The sequence below is a fragment of the Centruroides sculpturatus genome, unplaced genomic scaffold (assembly GCF_000671375.1).
Source record: "Centruroides sculpturatus isolate CEXI.00-Female unplaced genomic scaffold, Cexi_2.0 scaffold835, whole genome shotgun sequence".
Classification (NCBI taxonomy): domain Eukaryota; kingdom Metazoa; phylum Arthropoda; class Arachnida; order Scorpiones; family Buthidae; genus Centruroides; species Centruroides sculpturatus.
The window spans coordinates 366750-389618 of NW_019384995.1; the positions used below are offsets into that span (position 1 = coordinate 366750).

Below are 22869 nucleotides of genomic sequence, written 5' to 3' on the forward strand. Positions count from 1 at the left end.
ATTGTCATTCTTTTCCTGACTTTCATAAACATGAAAAATTAATTTTCCACTTTTAGGTTTATGTAAAATTGTGCATATTTAATAATTTAATATGAAGTTTATTAGTTAATTTTGATTATGTCCAAGAATATGAGTGACAATATTAGATTCCTTGTGTTATGAAAGATTTCATTAGTATGAAATTAGGGATGGTCCAATGATAGAAGCAGTTAAAGTGTCAACTTGCCACTGGGGGAATTGAATACAGGTTAACAGCAGTATGTATTTTTCATGGGCAGTCTGTCTTGAATATATTATCCCCATTTTCAACATATCACTTCACTCTAATGAAGTGATATGTTGAAAATGGGGCTAATATATTCAAGACACACTATGGAAAAAAGCTTCTAGTGCCCACAGAGCAGAAAGAGCAAAAATGAAAAAAAAAATATGATTAGGAAATAAATTTAATACTTTTATTATGTACTGTATTTAAAAATCAATGTGAAAACTTGTTACAATTATAGAGCCAATACGATAATTCACTAATAGAAACCATATTGTTGGCTTTAAACGTAAACTTTACTGTTGGCCATAAAACTNAATTTTGTATAGTTTTAGAAAAGCTATTTTTCGCAAAAAATTCCTAAAACACTTAAACAGAAGAGATTTGTTTTAAGAAAAAAGTTAATTTATTCTAAGGTAAACGTCTGATAATTTAAATATGGAAATCATTTAGTTCCTTATTCAGAGTATCTTATTCAGTTTTATTTAGTTCTTCATTTCTCTTTATTTATTAACAGATAAAAATAATAATTCAAACACTTTAAAATGCCACTTTCAGAGTATTATTATTTTTATTTTTAATGGAAAAAGCAAGAATGTCTCATCGTGGAAGATATGCGTCTACCCATTTTTATGCTATTTAATCCTCTAATAGCGTGCACGTGGTTTATTGTTCGTTGTAGCTACACGCACACCACGACCTAAAGCGGGACCACCTGCCTTTTACAGCCTAAGCTATGAATATGGAGTGTATTCATCTAAAAAAAGAATTTAAGGCACGATACGGATAAGGACGTTGAGCAAGATCGTGACATCTGGGCTACTTGTTGCTGGGATGATCCCAATTTGCGGCTAGATATCGACATTTGGCCACCGGTTTTAAGAAGTAGAGAAGAATGCCAAAACGGTTCCATCTGCGGTTTCTCGGCTTAATTTTAATAGTTGCCGTTAAAGTAAGGAGACTTTAGGACAGGATAGTAAAGAAGCCCAACGGGCGGCTTAGTAAAAAAACACAAATTCTCATAAAACGTCCGTCCCGTTTAATAAATATAGCCCCTTGACGTCTTCATTCGACCTATACATGTCAAACTACGTGATATATGTAATAGAGCTAAAACAAGATTAGTTATTATTGCGACTGGATGTCTGTCATTAAGATACATCTGTACATTTTCTCCTTACTATAATGACACACTCCACCTTTGTTCACGTGATGTAGCATTTTTAAATTTTGAGTGCGTGTGGCCCTTTCCCTAGTCTAGGATATGTCAAAATTTGTGTACGCGGCCCAGACCCTCTGAACCTTCAAACAATCGACTCGGCTTTGTCGGGTTTGTAGTTCGGGGACCGGATGCAGCTGGTATGTATTATAAAGAGGGGAGATCTTTCCAAGAAAAGTTAATATTCGTTACCGCAGTACAGGTGTGCTATTTTAAAAAACCTATCTCTATATTAATTTTTAAAGAATAATTCCTTATTTCTAGACCTAAATGATTTTTCTATTTTTGTGTATATAATAGTACGTAATCGAGCCTTCCAAATTAAGTAATTTTCCGATTTATTCGGCCCCAATAAGAATGTGTATAATACTTTTATAGGAGGCTCAACCGTCCCCCGACAGGTATGTGCAGTACATTCTTGGAATTCTATAATTATGTTCGGCTTACGTGTGCCATTCTCATTGCTTGCAATCAGTAAAGATTGAATTGGGTCCGTGATCGTAATGATCTGATAGGGTGTTGTGAGCCAACATGTATACTGTCTCGAGACGTCCCCCCACGATTTACAGCCAAATGCACCTGCTCTGGTACTTCACGAAGTACTGCACACGTGACTGACCGAAAGGATAAGAAACTAGGAGAAAGGATCTGATAGCGTGCCGACCAGAAAAAGGGCAAGGTCCATTGAAAAGAACGGAAGTTTATGAACGGCTCAATAGCCACTGACTGACATTCGGTGCATTCCTCTTTACAGAACTTTATCAGCTGATCTGATGCCGTTCGGTATTTTCTCCTAAATTTTCTGCCTCTTCCAATCATTGAACCTACCTAACAGTACTTTCCCACAAACAATCTCACCTCTTGAATATTTTTTAATAAAATTACTGAACTTCTTTTGTTTAATTTTATGAAAATTGAAACAGGTGTCTTATGTCAACAGGTTATCGGAAGAAAGATGTTTCGGGGTGTAGTTCTGCTAGTCGTCTTAGCAGCCTCTTCTATGGCCGAATTGACAGCTGATTCTTATATTGAGATGGCTGGAAATGAAATTTATAGAGATAGAATCAAACAAGAACCGTAAGTTATGATCATTCTGATAAGATTTTAAGTTTATTTATTGCTTTATTTATTTTCTAATGTCGTCTTTTAGATAAATAAAGTATCATTCTTGCTACTTATCACGTTTTAAAGAATTATAACGGAATATATAATGGAAATTTCGTGTGCTTCAGAAGAAATAAAGCAAATCTGTTTTTATTTTTAGTTTTTTTTTCCTTCCTTAATTAAAATGTATAAGCAATTATTTTAGATAATCAATTGATAGATTTGAGGTTCATTCATGTTGCAATTTTAGCTTTTTAAAAAATATTTTAACTTAATTACATTTAATGTTAAGAAGCTAAATCGAGCCGAATCTTTGCTGAATAATCAGTCTTTTTTATCTTAAAAAAATTCAAAAATTCGATCAGCAATTTTACGTAGAAGCAACCTTTACAAATTTCTTCGATAAGTTAAGGCATTAATTAGCATAATTCAAGTTAAAAAATAAAATAAAGATAATTGAAAAATGCCAGTTGAAAGTAATAACATTGATATTTTAGAATTAATTTAAATTAAATTACTGTATTATTTTCTAAATAAAATATTTAATAAAGAGATTATTCAAGATGTGAGCATGTGTGGATCTCTTTCAAGAATATTTATTTCACAAGGAAATCATTGAGAAGTAATTTATTCGTTTTTCGAAGTTGAAAATAAATCTTTAAAAGTCGAATATCTTCTTCATTTAGTTCTTCAAAATTATTTTTAATTTTAACCGGCAAAGATTTGTTGTTATGCCTCAAAGTTATCAATTTTGGTTCTAACTCTGGTGGAGTTCGTTCATCGAAGATGAGTAAAGGATGACTTACAACATTATTTTCTGTTGATTCTTTTATATCTCGTACCATTTGTCTTTCTGTAGTCAACCTTACACGTTCGCATTTTTCTTCCTTTTCGGATTTAAGAGATATTTCGGATAGAAAGGGTTTTTCCACGGGTCGATACCTCCAGTAGAACTGACGTAAGACGTTACAAATCGTGATAGAAAGTACAAATCCTAAGACTGTCATCGAAATTAATAATGCTATATTCTGCTTTTTCTTCTTCTTTTTATTTACGTTTGACGTTTCTAAGCTAAATTTTGAAGTCGATTTTAATTTAATCATTTTTCTTATCTCTTTGCTAATTGGATCTTTGTATTTTTCCAGCTTATGGTTTTTCCTTAAATTAAATCCAAACTGTTCCTCTTTTGACTGTCCAGATGCTCTAATCACCTGGTTATAAATGGTTTTCTGATTCTTCCTATGCAAATCTGAATTCCCGAATTTGTTAATCACATGATTTTCTCGCTGTAGTAAGAAAACCATTCGAGTTGTAGACCTTTGCAAATCTGTTACTCCACTTTCTATAGGAAAATATTGGTATGCAATTCCTAAATTAGGAAATAGAAAATGGTTAAACTCGTAGTTATTTGAAGATCGTTTTGTGCTCCAGTGAGTTTTCTTAATTGGATTTCTTCTGTTTCTGTATAAACTATTTTGCACTGGAACCAAAGTGTTTTTGCTATCCTCATTAAAATAGTTAGATGAATCGCCAAACCTCATTATGTTGTCTCTTAACAAAAAAATTGTTGAAATCTTTCCAAAATATAAAAAGATTGTGAAAATTAAACAAATCATAGTGGAATCGAATGGAAATGAATTAACAATAAAATTATTTTATACGTATTTTCGATTCATTGTTGAGATTTTTCGTGATTATTTACGAAGTTTTTTTCGATTCTGTTATTGTTTTCGAAAATAAATGAGTTGTTAATATTTACAGAAAGACTTTTTCTTATTTACACGATTTTACAATTAAAAGTTCATCGCGTGCAATGTGGTACATTCTCATCTAAAGACCACCCATACGAAGGTCAAAAGAGGAGGATTTCGAAAAAAAAAATGCAGAGGTTATATGTTAAAAAAATCTGAAAACCTTTATAAATGACACTCTTGCTTCGTGTTTTATTGCTTCCGTGGTGTTTTCCGTATATCCTGCGCGTAAACATCCTATTGTCTCACCACTTATTGATGCTCCAAAAATTGATGGGAAGTATAATTATTGGGTTGAGTTTTACACCATGGTGTAGTCACGTTGGACGTGGTCGGTAACTCGCTAATTGCAAATAACTAGTGGCATAAATCACCATCTTGGCGCTAAAAAAAATCATTCTAGAATAGATATTCCCGAAGGCACATCCTGTTCACTACTATTTATCTGTCATCGGAAGGATCTTCTCACTCCTGGATTCAACTTGATTGAATTTCATGAGCACTTCCGAATATCTTTACCTGTTTAGTATTTAGTAACTCTTAATTTACGCTTTAGATTTTGGTTTTATTTTTATTTTTCTTGCAAGTTTTTGTGTTATTTTATGCTGCAAGAACCATTACTTTGCGTGAGGAATATTCGATAGGAATAACAAATATTGATCTTTTGAAAAATTCAAATATATATTTAGATTTCAAGTGAAAATGAACTTTTAAAACGATGGTTTGTTTACGCTTTCGTGTAATTTATACAGCAGTATCGATTTTGTTTGTACAACTGTATTAACCTTTACCACACTTTTTCCACCTTATCCATCCATCAATACCTTTTAATTCTTTTATTTATTATAACTAATAGGAGTTTTATTGCCAAATTTTTAAATATTCATCTATTAGAAGGTGACTTTTAACTTTTTTTTTAGGTTTGAAAGTCACTTTCTAATTTAATTTAGCTTAGAACTTCTCGAAAAAAATTTTAAAAAAACGATCCATTTTGATTTGAATGTTACTCGACGCAAATGGCATAAAGATTATATTTGAGAATAAATAAAAACGTTTGCTTACATGAAATAAATGATTATTTCCCTTAATTTAGTACTTATTTAAGGTCTTAAAAGTATCATAATTTGAGCGTTTTATATTAATTTTATTATGAGAACAAGCAACTGCTAATGCAAACTTTACAGGAAGAGTAATTGAGATCTTAATGTATTTTTTGGAATTATATAGGTCGAATAAGGAATTTTAGTTTGATAAATGACACACGATATCTTTCGTGAGCTGCAAAAATATTAGTTTACGTTTTAGCACGCACATTTTTCTCATACCTCATATTTCAGTCGTGTATTCTTACAAAAATCCGGATTCGAGTTTGTGAAAGTCAGTAACTGGTTAGTGAAAATTGATTTTTCCCCCCTCATAACATTAAATAGAATATAGAATAGAAAATATATAAAAGATTATTATATATACATCCATTGTATAATAATGAATATAAATAAAGGCTTTATATTATGCAAGGTTAAATATAGAGATCTGTATGATTTTAAGTTAAAAAAGGAGAAGGTTCGTGAAGAGGAGACTACCTGAAACTCAATGACGATTGCAATGGGATTTATCGCATTAGAAGGGGAAAAAATCTCCACACTGAGACAGGAAACTGATCAAAGCAAAGGACAGATGGCTCAATGTTACTCACTGTGCCATGCAGTTGAGAGTGACAAGTTTCAATTAAGCGGAACGTTCTTCACGTCTCCAACGAAAGTTTTGTTGGATTATGCACCAAATATGATTGATTTCTCGCTTCGTTTAGCTACTAGAATAGAGAATAATCGCGGATAGTTTTATAAATATAAATTTCTCAGTTTTTTAAATGAAATTCAAAATTAATAATTAAAAATTCAATTCGCTATTATAATTCTTCGCAAAGAATTAAATCAAATATTCATTTTATTATCCGAAATTTTTGTTAACATTAATTATAAACAGAACAAATAGGCTATTTTCTGTCTTAAAATCAAATTAATAAGATTTGTAGATATACAAGAAATTACATTATTATTCAGAAATATCTACAAATATCTATACTTATCATGAAAATCCTTCACGTATTTATAATCTTGAATAAAAGTTTTCAAATGGTTTGAATATTTAATGATATATCCGGAGGCGGATCGTGTTTTTTAGGGGGCCTGGAGCTAAAAGTAATTTGGGGCCCCAATCAGAAAAGGTCTGGTTTACTCTTAAAAACATTTGCTAATAATTTATATAGTATAAAGTTTATTAATGAAATCTACATATAAGAAATAATAATAATTTTTTGTCACGAGGAATCTCTATTTGCCTTATTACAGTCTGCTGCTGGATATATTCATAACGGTTAGATCTAACATGTGCATTTCTTTTAGAAATTTGAAAACGATTTTTATAGAGTAGACCCACGTTGGATGTCTTATGCTAATTCTAAAGCTGAATAATTTTTATCTCATCCCTAAAATCTTGAAATATAGCATTTTTACTGCCTCGTAAATAGAATTATTGTATGCCATTACATAGAGTATAGTTAAAGTGACCAGACAACTTCTTTTGAAGATGACAATCTTCTTTCTGTCTTTTCTTCTCGTCTGTTTCCTCATTTGTAAATGTTTTTATTCCCGTTTCAAAGTAATTTTAAAGAATTTAAATCAAGAAAGAAATAAACTAACAACTCTTCCGCATTTTGTTACTTTAATAACGTTTTAATTGAAACTGCAGAGGTGTGAAGCAATAACTGCAACATGGATAAATTCTTCTTAAAATTGTTTTAGTTTTATTTCAAACTTATCATTAAAAAGAAAATTAATTAGCATTAATAAATTTAAAATAATAAAAAAATTAATAATTCATAACTAATTAATAGTGTTAATAAAAAATAAATAAATGAAAGATTTTTTGATTTTTTTGAGTCGAAAAAAATCTATCTTAATTAATCAAATGGAATTATTTATTGATTTTTATGTGTTAATTGTCATATTTTAAACGATAAAAAATATTTAGGACGCTTAAAACTAGAATAAAAGTAGAACAGAGTATCTATTGTTACTAATAAAATATTTATATTTATATATATATAGGCCTTATATTTTTTATTCAAATTCAGTATTTAAGTCATAGAAAACTTTAAAAGTTGTTTTATATAAGTAGAGTGCATTGAAACATTTAAAACATTAAAAAATCTAAGTCCTTTGGTAGAGAAGGATCACAAGAAATGCCAATCGCTGTGTGTCAGGTCGTGTCTGCCAATTCCAATCAAAATGTCATCAATTTTATACTTAAGAACTGCTGAAGATAAATTATCCGAGTTTTACAATTTACGTCCACTAAAATTTTCCGTCTAATATTTTATAACAATGTGTAATACCGTTTAGATAAAAGGTTTCCAACCTTTTTCCTTGTCGACCCCTTTCCAAAATTAGATTTAATTCGTCGACCGCTTTCTATACTCATACAAAACATGCAGTACCGTGGCCCACTAGTCACGTGAAACACATACCGGGCCCTAGGTCTCGGGGCTCAGAAATTGAAGAAAAAAATAAAGCAATTTTATCATTGCTGATATATTATAATTTATAAATAATTCTACAGCTACAGTTAAAGTTATTAGTTTATGATGCCTAAAAATTATTTACGGGGGTCCCAAAAGTTTTAATCCACCACTGAAATATATATAAATTTTCAATTGTTTTGTAAAATCTGTCATTACATACTGGAAATATACTCGAGTCTTTATACGTTTTTATAAACTGGGTGTAGGGGCAAAATATAAGTTATACTATGCTCACCCGTGATAATTAGTGTGGGGCAACTGTATCCAGCTCCGGCGCCACTGATTATTAATTAATAAGTAGTAGTGTATAGTCAAGAACGGATCTACATAGGGACTAATAGGGCTTAAGCACGGGCCCCCAAGTATCAAGGGTCCACATAATTTGAATTATTATCATAAACTTTTAATATTTATACTTTTTCTGATAAAGTTTGTCATTCAACACTATTTCATAAATAAATATACTGTATTTCAACTCTGATTTTAATGTTATTAAAAATTGAATTTTAAATCCCAATTTAAAGATTCTTAATCTAACAAAAAATGGGGCCCCATCGGACTTCCAACAAGCCCTAGGCCCCGAAAAACCTAGATCCGCTCCTGTATATAGTAAATTCGATTTTCGTAATTTTAAAGATCGTTTCGAACACACACTTTGGACCAGTCAGGGCCCCTTGATGTCTAAACATGACAAGAGCCTAGCGACTTTGTTCGTCTCCGTTACAAGTGCCGTTTCCTTTCCGTTGTGAGCTCACGCCTCTGTACTGTACTTCAGTGGAAAACGAACTCTCATCAATATTCCCATCTTTCCTGGTTGAATGGGGCGATATTATGTTTTCATTATAACAACTGAAAATCTCCTCCAGATGGTCTTCGATGATATAGAAAAGAAGTGACGTCAAGCAACACCAGGCCACTTAAAATTAATATACGTGTGTGAAAACTTGTTACAATTATAGAGCCAATACGATAATTCACTAATAGAAACCATATTGTTGGCTTTAAACGTAAACTTTACTGTTGGCCATAAAACTAAATTTCTGTTTTATGGTCAACAAGAAGGTTTCAATCAAGGAACTTGTTTTGAAATGTACAGTTAAAATTACAGAATCTGTTTCTAATTTTTAAAAGATCTATATGTGCCAGTTGTTTATAAGAAACAACCTACTAAATCTTTGTTTATAATGCTTTAAAAATAAAATATATTTAAAACTTTAAATAAAGTATTGATGTATTTATTAATTTTTCAGAACTTATTTTGTGCTTGCATCAAAAATTGTACGTCCTGGTCAAATATTTCGTGTAGTAGTCATTATATATAGCTCAACAAATCCCATGACTGTTCGTGCTTCTATTCATCGTGATGGTGTCGAACTTGCCTCATCGTCTCAGGAATGTAAACTGAAAACCCCCGAAACATTATTATTAAAGGTAAAATTTACCACTTTTTTTTCAAAACTGTAATAAAATAAACTTATATCAGATTTAAGAAAGACTTGCCTTATCAATTTTATGACTGAAATGCATGACTTTGGCAGGAACTCAGATTACATTTTCGTATAAAGTTTTACGATAGATGGATGTCCTATGTAGCAACTTAAATGTAAATTTTTCTTTTTTATGGAACATTTCTAGATTGATGCTCTCAGTCCTCAAAATTGAGAATTATCAGATCATTTTACAAAAGTTCAGGAAAGAATTTATATGGGATAAGTTTGTATTTTCTAAGAGAAAAAAAACAACATACAGTATATTATTTTCAACTATTCCTTAAACATACACAATCATTAACAACATTTATTTAAATAGATATTTTTTTATATTATTCAAGAAATCTGTTTTCTTTAAAACACATTTTAACCAGCACAATTGCTACATTGAAATGTTTTTTCTATATATAATTTTTTCATGTACTTATCCAAGCAACTGAAATTAGTATTGTTATTATTAATGTGGTCATATAATTTGTGCTACTTATCTATCATACTACGACAAAATATATTTTACTATTTATTCATTAAATTTTAAATTATTTCTTTATTGTCATTCTTTTCCTGACTTTCATAAACATGAAAAATTAATTTTCCACTTTTAGGTTTATGTAAAATTGTGCATATTTAATAATTTAATATGAAGTTTATTAGTTAATTTTGATTATGTCCAAGAATATGAGTGACAATATTAGATTCCTTGTGTTATGAAAGATTTCATTAGTATGAAATTAGGGATGGTCCAATGATAGAAGCAGTTAAAGTGTCAACTTGCCACTGGGGGAATTGAATACAGGTTAACAGCAGTATGTATTTTTCATGGGCAGTCTGTCTTGAATATATTATCCCCATTTTCAACATATCACTTCACTCTAATGAAGTGATATGTTGAAAATGGGGCTAATATATTCAAGACACACTATGGAAAAAAGCTTCTAGTGCCCACAGAGCAGAAAGAGCAAAAATGAAAAAAAATATGACATTAGGAAATAAATTTAATACTTTTATTATGTACTGTATTTAAAAATCAATCTTTGTTTGAGATAGTGTTTTATTTGTATATTTAAAAAGTTATTATTACTTGTTAATTTCATTAATTAAACCCAATAAAAAAGCCCAATAATGAATAAATCAAAGTTTTTTTTTTTAATGAGAACAAATATGGAAGATTTTTGACTTTCTCTCTTTTGTTTATAAGTGTAGAGTGTACAGTATAGAAGAATTTTGCTTAACACAATATACCATATTTTTATTTACTATTTTATGTAAATTATCATATCCCATTCAAGTATTTTATTTAAAATACTAATAGATTTATGATAAAACAAAACAAAGCTTCCAACAAATAAATGTGCATTCTATAAATAGCAGTTTCAAGTTCTTTAATATATTCTGAAGTTTGAATCTATTTTTACTAAATATTGATATTTCTATCCCTGAAGATAAGTTATAATACTTGAAAGTGCCAGGATTACAAAATGCACTTTTATTTATTGATAGTTTTAATAATGGTTTTTGTTTACTCCTAAGAGTAATTGGAGCTTGAATTATGATTTTTCAAATTATAAGTTTTTGAGAAGTTAGAAGTTTGCTTTAATAGAATTTATATTAATTAAGTAAATTAATAGGCTTATTATATATTATTTTATTTGCAGATACCACCAACAAGTACTGTAGGTCAGTACAAACTAAGGATAGAAGGTAACGTAAACGGTGTTCTTGGAGGTACTGCATTTGCTAATGAAACTTTTTTGGAATTCTCACAACGTTCTATGACAATCTTTATACAAACAGATAAGCCCATTTATCAACAAGGACAGCTAGGTATTGCTTTAAAAAGAAAACAAACCAATTGACTACTGATGTATTATCATTAATAAATATTAAAATCTTTTAGTTCGATTTAGAGCTATTCCTATTGCTACAAACTTAAAAGCATTTTCTGATGCGGTAGATGTGTATATGCTAGATCCACATGGAACTGTGATGAAGAGATGGCTGTCTCGTCAAACAAATTTAGGTAGTTTATCAAAAATAGTTTTTAAAATAATAAATTAAATATTTAATATTATTCATCATATAATCTTGTGCAAAACTTTTAGGTGCTGTTAGTTTAGAATATACACTTTCCCAACAACCAGTGTATGGTAATTGGTCAATTAGAGTCGTAGCTCAGGTAAACTATTTTCTTTGATAAATTATTATAAATAAATAATTGCCAAACTTTTATTATATATAATTAACTTGTAAATCATAATACATTATATTTACTAAATTCTATAAGTTTGATTATTGTTATTAAATATTTATAATATTTGATTAAATTCCAGGGACAAATAGAAGATAAAACATTTTATGTGGAAGAGTATTGTAAGTCATAAACTTTATTGCATTAATTTTTATAAAGATAATAAAAAATAATATGTAATTATTAAATTTTACAGATCAAACTCCATATGAAGTTAATGTTACTGTATCACCATTTTGTTTGAATAATGATAAATATATTTATGGAAGAGTTGAAGCAAAGTAATTAATTTTTTTTTAAATTAATAAATATAAATTATGTAATATTATAATTAATTTTTTCTTTTAGTTATACAAGTGGAGTTGCTGTAACTGGAAATTTAACAATTAAAATTTTTATTGTTGGTTATGGGTATAAAAAATCTCAATTTGTTACTGAAAAAAAATATAAATATGTAAGTAAATTTTAACATAAACTTTAAATTATCAAATAAATTTAAAAAATTTAATCATATTTTCAAAACAAAGAATAATGAATTTATTGCAATCATATATTATGTTAATATTCTATCTACATCAGTCTTTTTTTCATATATGTATAAAAGATTGATTTTCTATCTTTTTACTTACTTCTAATATTAATAAATGAGCCATTGATTTTGAAAGTGGGGCAAGTCCATCTTATTGCTAGATATTTAATGGTTTGCATTTGAATTAGTTTAAAAATATTCGTAAACAGTAATAGACTTATTTTATATTTTTTTGGTTTTATTTTGTGTAAATTTAATATGCAATAATGGTTATCCGCGTTAGGTGAAAAAAAATCATGATTTTGGTATGTGCCAATGGACTTGCTTCACTTAGAAAAGTAATGATTTGTTGAAAACATTGCTTTTCTTTGAATGGAATATAGTTATAACAACAAGAAATTGAATATTTTATTTATATACTTATTTATTATACTTGCATGTGTATAATTATATTTCTTAGTTTAGATGGTGCAGTTTTTTAAAGTATTCATGATAAATGGGTGGTACCAGTATGTACATAGGGTAATAAATCCATCATATCTTCATATTTTTCTTTAAAGTGGGCTTTCCTCACTTTCAAAATCAACTCACTGTAAATATCATTGACGATATAAATTACTAGTAACAAATTTTTACTGATATTAAAAGATATTTATTTTGAATTGATTAAAAACATGTTAATTTGTAATAAGAATTAGTTTTGACTATTCTTTTCACAAAATGGATTTGGCCCACTTTCAAAATCAATGGCTCAAATAAGTAGGCTTATATAATTGTATGCATTTAACTGATTATTCCATTTATTATCTATATGTATATAAATATATATGAGTCCATTATATTATAAGAGAAAGGTCTGGAAGATTATCTGCTATCTGCTTATATTTATAATAATCAGTATTGAATTTCACATTTATTTTTGGATGAAAGAGAAAAACTATCCATGGAATCATTTTGTTAATATTTTGATCTGTTTATACGTAATAACAATAAAACTTGAAAGATTCATGACATCACATAGATGATGATTACATAATAAATTCTTTTTCAACTGGACTTACTGTATAACACCTCTTAAAATCCCAATAGGGTTCAGTGACAGGTTTCAAGCATTAACAAAGTTATTGGATTCTTCAGCAACACTATTTTAGGTTTTTGCATTCTATAAGTTCCATTCACAGACTGCAAAAACCTGAAACAGGGCTGAAGAGTCCAAAAACTTTTTTCATGCTTGAAATTTGTCACTGGACCCTAGTGAGGTTTTGAGAGGTGTGTTATAATAGTCTCATAAAATCACTCACTTCTTACAAAAGAAAATTAAAAATTAAATAATTGTTCAACTGTTGTTTGTGGAACAAGACAGGGTATATTTTCGTGCTGTAGCATTATTCCACAAACAATAGATCAATATATCAAATAATAAGTAGCAAAATAAATAATTCCTTTCAAACTTTGCTTCAGAATGAATTAATTCAGTTTTTATGTAAAGCTTTTGTGCTTGTTCATTGTTGCCAGCCAGCAATGTTTATGAATACACAAATCAATATAAAGCTGTTAAGCTGGAGTTTAGACTCAATTATCACATTTAATTGTTTAAAACTCAAGGAATGTCAAGCAAAAATTAAGTATTTTAAGCAGTTCAGTTTTGTTTATGCTTGCTTGTAAACAAAACTGAACTGCCATGAATGTTTTGTAACTAAAATCCCAGCTTAAGTCTATAGCAGAGTTTTCCTATGATACAATATTCCTTAAGACATGAGCTGATCAGGATTTCAAGTAGCTTTTGGCATTTAACAACCAACTCAATGTCTACACCAAATTTGGTTTAGATTGGTCAAGCAGTTTCAGAAGAGTTTATTTAAAGCCAATGACATTTGAGTGTAAAGAAATGAGCTGAGTGGACAAAATTGAGTAAACAATTTTAAACAAAAATTAGATCTACTGAATCAATACTTGAAAAACAACATAAAATCAAAACTAATGGAACAGGTTGGAAAAATATTCAAAAAAATTAAAACTTACACAAAACATAAAAAAATATATATAATAATTGACAAACACATTGTTACACTTAAAATCTCATAATTAAAGCAAAAATGATTTAAATAATAAAAAGTTCTATGGATACATAATAACATAATAAATACATAATAAAATTACGTAATTATAACATTTAACAGAACTTAATTAAGTACTGGTCTGTTCTTTGGTTTTGTAACATGCAACAACGGCTAGATCAGACAAGAGGATAAAATCATACTAAGCATATTAATAATGGATGTCATTTATGGACAAAGTTGTCAAGCAGCTGTATAGAACCCAGAGTAGAGTAAGCTCTTTTCACCAATTTTTTTTTTTTTTGAACAAATGAAATACATAGAATGCTTCTTTATTAACAGAATGAAATACATAGAATGTTTAAGAGAAATTTTATATACAGTATAATGTATTTCTGAAGACATTTTCAGATGAAAAATTTACTTAATGAAAATACATCATCTTAACTGCTTCTAAAAATATGTATTAATATATTATTCTTTAATTAAATTACAGTTTGATGGCATGCAAGAGTTCAAAATTCCTATGAATGAATTAAAGTGGAAATTACAGTATTTAGATAAGTCTACAGTTACAGTGGAAGCGCACGTGGGTGAACACTACCTTAATCGAATCGAAGTGGGATTTGCTCAAACAATTATTTTTAACTCTGATGTAGAATTAAAATTTTTAGGATCATCACCACAAGTTTTTAAGCCTGCTATGCCATTCAAAGCATATGTAAATATTTACAATTTTTTGTTTAATATATGTAAATTTATAATTTATAAATAATTCTACAGCTACAGTTAAAGTTATTAGTTTATGATGCCTAAAAATTATTTACGGGGGTCCCAAAAGTTTTAATCCACCACTGAAATATATATAAATTTTCAATTGTTTTGTAAAATCTGTCATTACATACTGGAAATATACTCGAGTCTTTATACGTTTTTATAAACTGGGTGTAGGGGCAAAATATAAGTTATACTATGCTCACCCGTGATAATTAGTGTGGGGCAACTGTATCCAGCTCCGGCGCCACTGATTATTAATTAATAAGTAGTAGTGTATAGTCAAGAACGGATCTACATAGGGACTAATAGGGCTTAAGCACGGGCCCCCAAGTATCAAGGGTCCACATAATTTGAATTATTATCATAAACTTTTAATATTTATACTTTTTCTGATAAAGTTTGTCATTCAACACTATTTCATAAATAAATATACTGTATTTCAACTCTGATTTTAATGTTATTAAAAATTGAATTTTAAATCCCAATTTAAAGATTCTTAATCTAACAAAAAATGGGGCCCCATCGGACTTCCAACAAGCCCTAGGCCCCGAAAAACCTAGATCCGCTCCTGTATATAGTAAATTCGATTTTCGTAATTTTAAAGATCGTTTCGAACACACACTTTGGACCAGTCAGGGCCCCTTGATGTCTAAACATGACAAGAGCCTAGCGACTTTGTTCGTCTCCGTTACAAGTGCCGTTTCCTTTCCGTTGTGAGCTCACGCCTCTGTACTGTACTTCAGTGGAAAACGAACTCTCATCAATATTCCCATCTTTCCTGGTTGAATGGGGCGATATTATGTTTTCATTATAACAACTGAAAATCTCCTCCAGATGGTCTTCGATGATATAGAAAAGAAGTGACGTCAAGCAACACCAGGCCACTTAAAATTAATATACGTGTGTGAAAACTTGTTACAATTATAGAGCCAATACGATAATTCACTAATAGAAACCATATTGTTGGCTTTAAACGTAAACTTTACTGTTGGCCATAAAACTAAATTTCTGTTTTATGGTCAACAAGAAGGTTTCAATCAAGGAACTTGTTTTGAAATGTACAGTTAAAATTACAGAATCTGTTTCTAATTTTTAAAAGATCTATATGTGCCAGTTGTTTATAAGAAACAACCTACTAAATCTTTGTTTATAATGCTTTAAAAATAAAATATATTTAAAACTTTAAATAAAGTATTGATGTATTTATTAATTTTTCAGAACTTATTTTGTGCTTGCATCAAAAATTGTACGTCCTGGTCAAATATTTCGTGTAGTAGTCATTATATATAGCTCAACAAATCCCATGACTGTTCGTGCTTCTATTCATCGTGATGGTGTCGAACTTGCCTCATCGTCTCAGGAATGTAAACTGAAAACCCCCGAAACATTATTATTAAAGGTAAAATTTACCACTTTTTTTTCAAAACTGTAATAAAATAAACTTATATCAGATTTAAGAAAGACTTGCCTTATCAATTTTATGACTGAAATGCATGACTTTGGCAGGAACTCAGATTACATTTTCGTATAAAGTTTTACGATAGATGGATGTCCTATGTAGCAACTTAAATGTAAATTTTTCTTTTTTATGGAACATTTCTAGATTGATGCTCTCAGTCCTCAAAATTGAGAATTATCAGATCATTTTACAAAAGTTCAGGAAAGAATTTATATGGGATAAGTTTGTATTTTCTAAGAGAAAAAAAACAACATACAGTATATTATTTTCAACTATTCCTTAAACATACACAATCATTAACAACATTTATTTAAATAGATATTTTTTTATATTATTCAAGAAATCTGTTTTCTTTAAAACACATTTTAACCAGCACAATTGCTACATTGAAATGTTTTTTCTATATATAATTTTTTCATGTACTTATCCAAGCAACTGAAATTAGTATTGTTATTATTAATGTGGTCATATAATTTGTGCTACTTATCTATCATACTACGACAAAATATATTTTACTATTTATTCATTAAATTTTAAATTATTTCTTTATTGTCATTCTTTTCCTGACTTTCATAAACATGAAAAATTAATTTTCCACTTTTAGGTTTATGTAAAATTGTGCATATTTAATAATTTAATATGAAGTTTATTAGTTAATTTTGATTATGTCCAAGAATATGAGTGACAATATTAGATTCCTTGTGTTATGAAAGATTTCATTAGTATGAAATTAGGGATGGTCCAATGATAGAAGCAGTTAAAGTGTCAACTTGCCACTGGGGGAATTGAATACAGGTTAACAGCAGTATGTATTTTTCATGGGCAGTCTGTCTTGAATATATTATCCCCATTTTCAACATATCACTTCACTCTAATGAAGTGATATGTTGAAAATGGGGCTAATATATTCAAGACACACTATGGAAAAAAGCTTCTAGTGCCCACAGAGCAGAAAGAGCAAAAATGAAAAAAAAAATATGACATTAGGAAATAAATTTAATACTTTTATTATGTACTGTATTTAAAAATCAATCTTTGTTTGAGATAGTGTTTTATTTGTATATTTAAAAAGTTATTATTACTTGTTAATTTCATTAATTAAACCCAATAAAAAAGCCCAATAATGAATAAATCAAAGTTTTTTTTTTTAATGAGAACAAATATGGAAGATTTTTGACTTTCTCTCTTTTGTTTATAAGTGTAGAGTGTACAGTATAGAAGAATTTTGCTTAACACAATATACCATATTTTTATTTACTATTTTATGTAAATTATCATATCCCATTCAAGTATTTTATTTAAAATACTAATAGATTTATGATAAAACAAAACAAAGCTTCCAACAAATAAATGTGCATTCTATAAATAGCAGTTTCAAGTTCTTTAATATATTCTGAAGTTTGAATCTATTTTTACTAAATATTGATATTTCTATCCCTGAAGATAAGTTATAATACTTGAAAGTGCCAGGATTACAAAATGCACTTTTATTTATTGATAGTTTTAATAATGGTTTTTGTTTACTCCTAAGAGTAATTGGAGCTTGAATTATGATTTTTCAAATTATAAGTTTTTGAGAAGTTAGAAGTTTGCTTTAATAGAATTTATATTAATTAAGTAAATTAATAGGCTTATTATATATTATTTTATTTGCAGATACCACCAACAAGTACTGTAGGTCAGTACAAACTAAGGATAGAAGGTAACGTAAACGGTGTTCTTGGAGGTACTGCATTTGCTAATGAAACTTTTTTGGAATTCTCACAACGTTCTATGACAATCTTTATACAAACAGATAAGCCCATTTATCAACAAGGACAGCTAGGTATTGCTTTAAAAAGAAAACAAACCAATTGACTACTGATGTATTATCATTAATAAATATTAAAATCTTTTAGTTCGATTTAGAGCTATTCCTATTGCTACAAACTTAAAAGCATTTTCTGATGCGGTAGATGTGTATATGCTAGATCCACATGGAACTGTGATGAAGAGATGGCTGTCTCGTCAAACAAATTTAGGTAGTTTATCAAAAATAGTTTTTAAAATAATAAATTAAATATTTAATATTATTCATCATATAATCTTGTGCAAAACTTTTAGGTGCTGTTAGTTTAGAATATCCACTTTCCCAACAACCAGTGTATGGTAATTGGTCAATTAGAGTCATAGCTCAGGTAAACTATTTTCTTTGATAAATTAATATAAATAAATAATTGCCAAACTTTTATTATATAATAATTAACTTGTAAATCGTAATACACTATATTTACTAAATTCTATAAGTTTGATTATTGTCATTAAATATTTATAATATGTGATTAAATTCCAGGGACAAATAGAAGATAAAACATTTTATGTGGAAGAGTATTGTAAGTCATAAACTTTATTGCATTAATTTTTATAAAGATAATAAAAAATAATATGTAATTATTAAATTTTACAGATCAAACTCCATATGAAGTTAATGTTACTGTATCACCATTTTGTTTGAATAATGATAAATATATTTATGGAAGAGTTGAAGCAAAGTAATTAATTTTTTTTTAAATTAATAAATATAAATTATGTAATATTATAATTAATTTTTTCTTTTAGTTATACAAGTGGAGTTGCTGTAACTGGAAATTTAACAATTAAAATTTTTATTGTTGGTTATGGGTATAAAAAATCTCAATTTGTTACTGAAAAAAAATATAAATATGTAAGTAAATTTTAACATAAACTTTAAATTATCAAATAAATTTAAAAAATTTAATCATATTTTCAAAACAAAGAATAATGAATTTATTGCAATCATATATTATGTTAATATTCTATCTACATCAGTCTTTTTTTCATATATGTATAAAAGATTGATTTTCTATCTTTTTACTTACTTCTAATATTAATAAATGAGCCATTGATTTTGAAAGTGGGGCAAGTCCATCTTATTGCTAGATATTTAATGGTTTGCATTTGAATTAGTTTAAAAATATTCGTAAACAGTAATAGACTTATTTTATATTTTTTTGGTTTTATTTTGTGTAAATTTAATATGCAATAATGGTTATCCGCGTTAGGTGAAAAAAAATCATGATTTTGGTATGTGCCAATGGACTTGCTTCACTTAGAAAAGTAATGATTTGTTGAAAACATTGCTTTTCTTTGAATGGAATATAGTTATAACAACAAGAAATTGAATATTTTATTTATATACTTATTTATTATACTTGCATGTGTATAATTATATTTCTTAGTTTAGATGGTGCAGTTTTTTAAAGTATTCATGATAAATGGGTGGTACCAGTATGTACATAGGGTAATAAATCCATCATATCTTCATATTTTTCTTTAAAGTGGGCTTTCCTCACTTTCAAAATCAACTCACTGTAAATATCATTGACGATATAAATTACTAGTAACAAATTTTTACTGATATTAAAAGATATTTATTTTGAATTGATTAAAAACATGTTAATTTGTAATAAGAATTAGTTTTGACTATTCTTTTCACAAAATAGATTTGGCCCACTTTCAAAATCAATGGCTCAAATAAGTAGGCCTATATAATTGTATACATTTAACTGATTATTCCATTTATTATCTATATGTATATAAATATATACGAGTCCATTATATTATAAGAGAAAGGTCTGGAAGATTATCTGCTATCTGCTTATATTTATAATAATCAGTATTGAATTTCACATTTATTTTTGGATGAAAGAGAAAAACTATCCATGGAATCATTTTGTTAATATTTTGATCTGCTTATACATAATAACAATAAAACTTGAAAGATTCATGACATCACATAGGTGATGATTACATAATAAAGTCTTTTCCAACTGGACTTACTGTATAACACCTCTTAAAATCCCAATAGGGTTCAGTGACAGGTTTCAAGCATTAACAAAGTTATTGGATTCTTCAGCAGCACTATTTCAGGTTTTTGCATTCTATAAGTTCCATTCACAGACTGCAAAAACCTGAAACAGGGCTGAAGAGTCCAAAAACTTTTTTCATGCTTGAAACTTGTCACTGGACCCTAGTGAGGTTTTGAAAGGTATGTTATAATAGTCTCATAAAATCACTCACTTCTTACAAAAGAAAATTAAAAATTAAATAATTGTTCAACTGTTGTTTGTGGAACAAGACAGGGTATATTTTCGTGCTGTAGCATTATTCCACAAACAATAGATCAATATATCAAATAACAAGTAGCAAAATAAATAATTCCTTTCAAACTTTACTTCAGAATGAATTAATTCAGTTTTTATGTAAAGCTTTTGTGCTTGTTCATTGTTGCCAGCCAGCAATGTTTATGAATACACAAATCAATATAAAGCTGTTAAGCTGGAGTTTAGACTCAATTATCACATTTAATTGTTTAAAACTCAAGGAATGTCAAGCAAAAATTAAGTATTTTAAGCAGTTCAGTTTTGTTTATGCTTGCTTGTAAACAAAACTGAACTGCCATGAATGTTTTGTAACTAAAATCCCAGCTTAAGTCTATAGCAGAGTTTTCCTATGATACAGTATTCCTTAAGGACATGATCTGATCAGGATTTCAAGTAGCTTTTGGCATTTAACAACCAACTCAATGTCTACACCAAATTTGGTTTAGATTGGTCAAGCAGTTTCAGAAGAGTTTATTTAAAGCCAATGACATTTGAGTATAAAGAAATGAGCTGAGTGGACAAAATTGAGTAAACAATGTTAAACAAAAATTAGATCTACTGAACCAATACTTGAAAAACAACATAAAATCAAAACTGATGGAACAGGTTGGAAAAATATTCAAAAAAATTAAAACATACACAAAACATAAAAAAATATATATAATAATTGACAAACACATTGTTACACTTAAAATCTCATAATTAAAGCAAAAATGATTTAAATAATAAAAAGTTCTATGGATACATAATAACATAATAAATACATAATAAAATTACGTAATTATAACATTTAACAGAACTTAATTAAGTACTGGTCTGTTCTTTGGTTTTGTAACATGCAACAACGGCTAGATCAGACAAGAGGATAAAATCATACTAAGCATATTAAAAATGGATGTCATTTATGGACAAAGTTGTCAAGCAGCTGTATAGAACCCAGAGTAGAGTAAGCTCTTTTCACCAATTTTTTTTTTTTTTGAACAAATGAAATACATAGAATGCTTCTTTATTAACAGAATGAAATACATAGAATGTTTAAGAGAAATTTTATATACAGTATAATGTATTTCTGAAGACATTTTCAGATGAAAAATTTACTTAATGAAAATACATCATCTTAACTGCTTCTAAAAATATGTATTAATATATTATTCTTTAATTAAATTACAGTTTGATGGCATGCAAGAGTTCAAAATTCCTATGAATGAATTAAAGTGGAAATTACAGTATTTAGATAAGTCTACAGTTACAGTGGAAGCGCACGTGGGTGAACACTACCTTAATCGAATCGAAGTGGGATTTGCTCAAACAATTATTTTTAACTCTGATGTAGAATTAAAATTTTTAGGATCATCACCACAAGTTTTTAAGCCTGCTATGCCATTCAAAGCATATGTAAATATTTACAATTTTTTGTTTAATATATGTAAATTTATAATTTATAAATTTAATTTTTACTTTATAATTTTTGAAAAGTATATTTTTTAGCAAACAACTATTTTTTTTAATTATTACAAATGTTATTAAAGCTTGCAGTTTCCTTTCATGATGGTTCTGCTCTTCCCCCTTGGAGACTAGCTAACAGACAATTGGAAATTAAAACATTGGTTACATTTAAAAATAGTGATATTAAAGATCTTAATACTCATCAAGAACAAATGTTGCCTACTCAACCAGGAATATGGCAAGTTAATATTGATCTTCATACACAACTGAAAGGAAAAAACTTAAATAATGTATATGCTGTACATTTAGAGGTAAATTTAATATATAAACTGATAAAAAATTACATAAGATTTATCTTAATTCATCATTATAATTTTTTCAAATAGGCTTATTATCAAGATGATACTGGAGAAACAGCTAAAGCAAATCTTCTTATGTATGCATCATATTCTCCTACAAATCATCGTATTCATGTTTCAACAAGCACTAAACATCCAAAGGTAAGAACAGTTTTGAATATGATACATAAATCTGTGCTTTAATTGATTTTATTGAAACAGTGGATATTTGTTTCTTACAAAGGAAAATGCTAATTACCTATCTAATGATAAGATTAAATATAAACATTTGTGAATTATCAATAACATAATTTAGCTATAAAAAACATGTTTAAAATTATCCATTCTTTTAATAAGAATTTAAATTTTCCAAGAATGATGTTTTAATTCAAAGTTATAAGATATCTCACTTTTTTAACTTATTTACATAAAAAAAACTC

General features: G+C 28.3%; 2 protein-coding genes across 3 annotated transcripts; both read left to right on the forward strand.

Moving 5' to 3' along the window:
* The first annotated feature begins 860 nt into the window (after nt 1–860).
* Nucleotides 861–15062, forward strand: LOC111633115 (CD109 antigen-like). The gene is made up of 11 exons (XM_023377649.1): nt 861–1686; nt 2425–2561; nt 9173–9353; nt 11068–11236; nt 11310–11432; nt 11515–11588; nt 11743–11782; nt 11857–11941; nt 12009–12114; nt 14743–14967; nt 15030–15062. The coding sequence occupies exons 1-11, from the start codon at nt 1627–1629 to the stop codon at nt 15060–15062; spliced, it is 1233 nt and encodes a 410-aa protein (XP_023233417.1). The 5' UTR covers nt 861–1626.
* A 515-nt stretch (nt 15063–15577) lies between these two features.
* On the forward strand, nt 15578–22648 carry LOC111633117 (CD109 antigen-like). Of its 2 annotated transcripts, none has more exons than XM_023377652.1 (11): nt 15578–16081; nt 16242–16422; nt 18139–18307; nt 18381–18503; nt 18586–18659; nt 18815–18854; nt 18929–19013; nt 19081–19186; nt 21816–22040; nt 22175–22402; nt 22478–22648. In XM_023377652.1, exons 2-11 carry the CDS (start codon nt 16327–16329, stop codon nt 22631–22633), a joined length of 1302 nt encoding a protein of 433 aa, XP_023233420.1. In that variant the 5' UTR covers nt 15578–16081; nt 16242–16326; the 3' UTR covers nt 22634–22648. The 2 variants fall into 2 exon arrangements, with proteins under 2 accessions (XP_023233420.1, XP_023233421.1); XM_023377653.1 differs by having other exon boundaries at nt 15578–15923.
* Nucleotides 22649–22869: the final 221 nt, after the last annotated feature.

Coding starts and splice junctions, on each gene's coding strand:
- LOC111633115 (XM_023377649.1), top strand. CDS start 1,627: ATGTATTATAAAGAGGGGAGATCTTTCCAAGAAAAGTTAATATTCGTT. Junction 9,354..11,067: donor CCGAAACATTATTATTAAAG/GTAAAATTTACC, acceptor TTTTATTTGCAG/ATACCACCAACAAGTACTGT. Junction 11,237..11,309: donor TTATCAACAAGGACAGCTAG/GTATTGCTTTAA, acceptor AAAATCTTTTAG/TTCGATTTAGAGCTATTCCT.
- LOC111633117 (XM_023377652.1), top strand. CDS start 16,327: ATGACTGTTCGTGCTTCTATTCATCGTGATGGTGTCGAACTTGCCTCA. Junction 16,423..18,138: donor CCGAAACATTATTATTAAAG/GTAAAATTTACC, acceptor TTTTATTTGCAG/ATACCACCAACAAGTACTGT. Junction 19,187..21,815: donor CTGAAAAAAAATATAAATAT/GTAAGTAAATTT, acceptor ATTAAATTACAG/TTTGATGGCATGCAAGAGTT.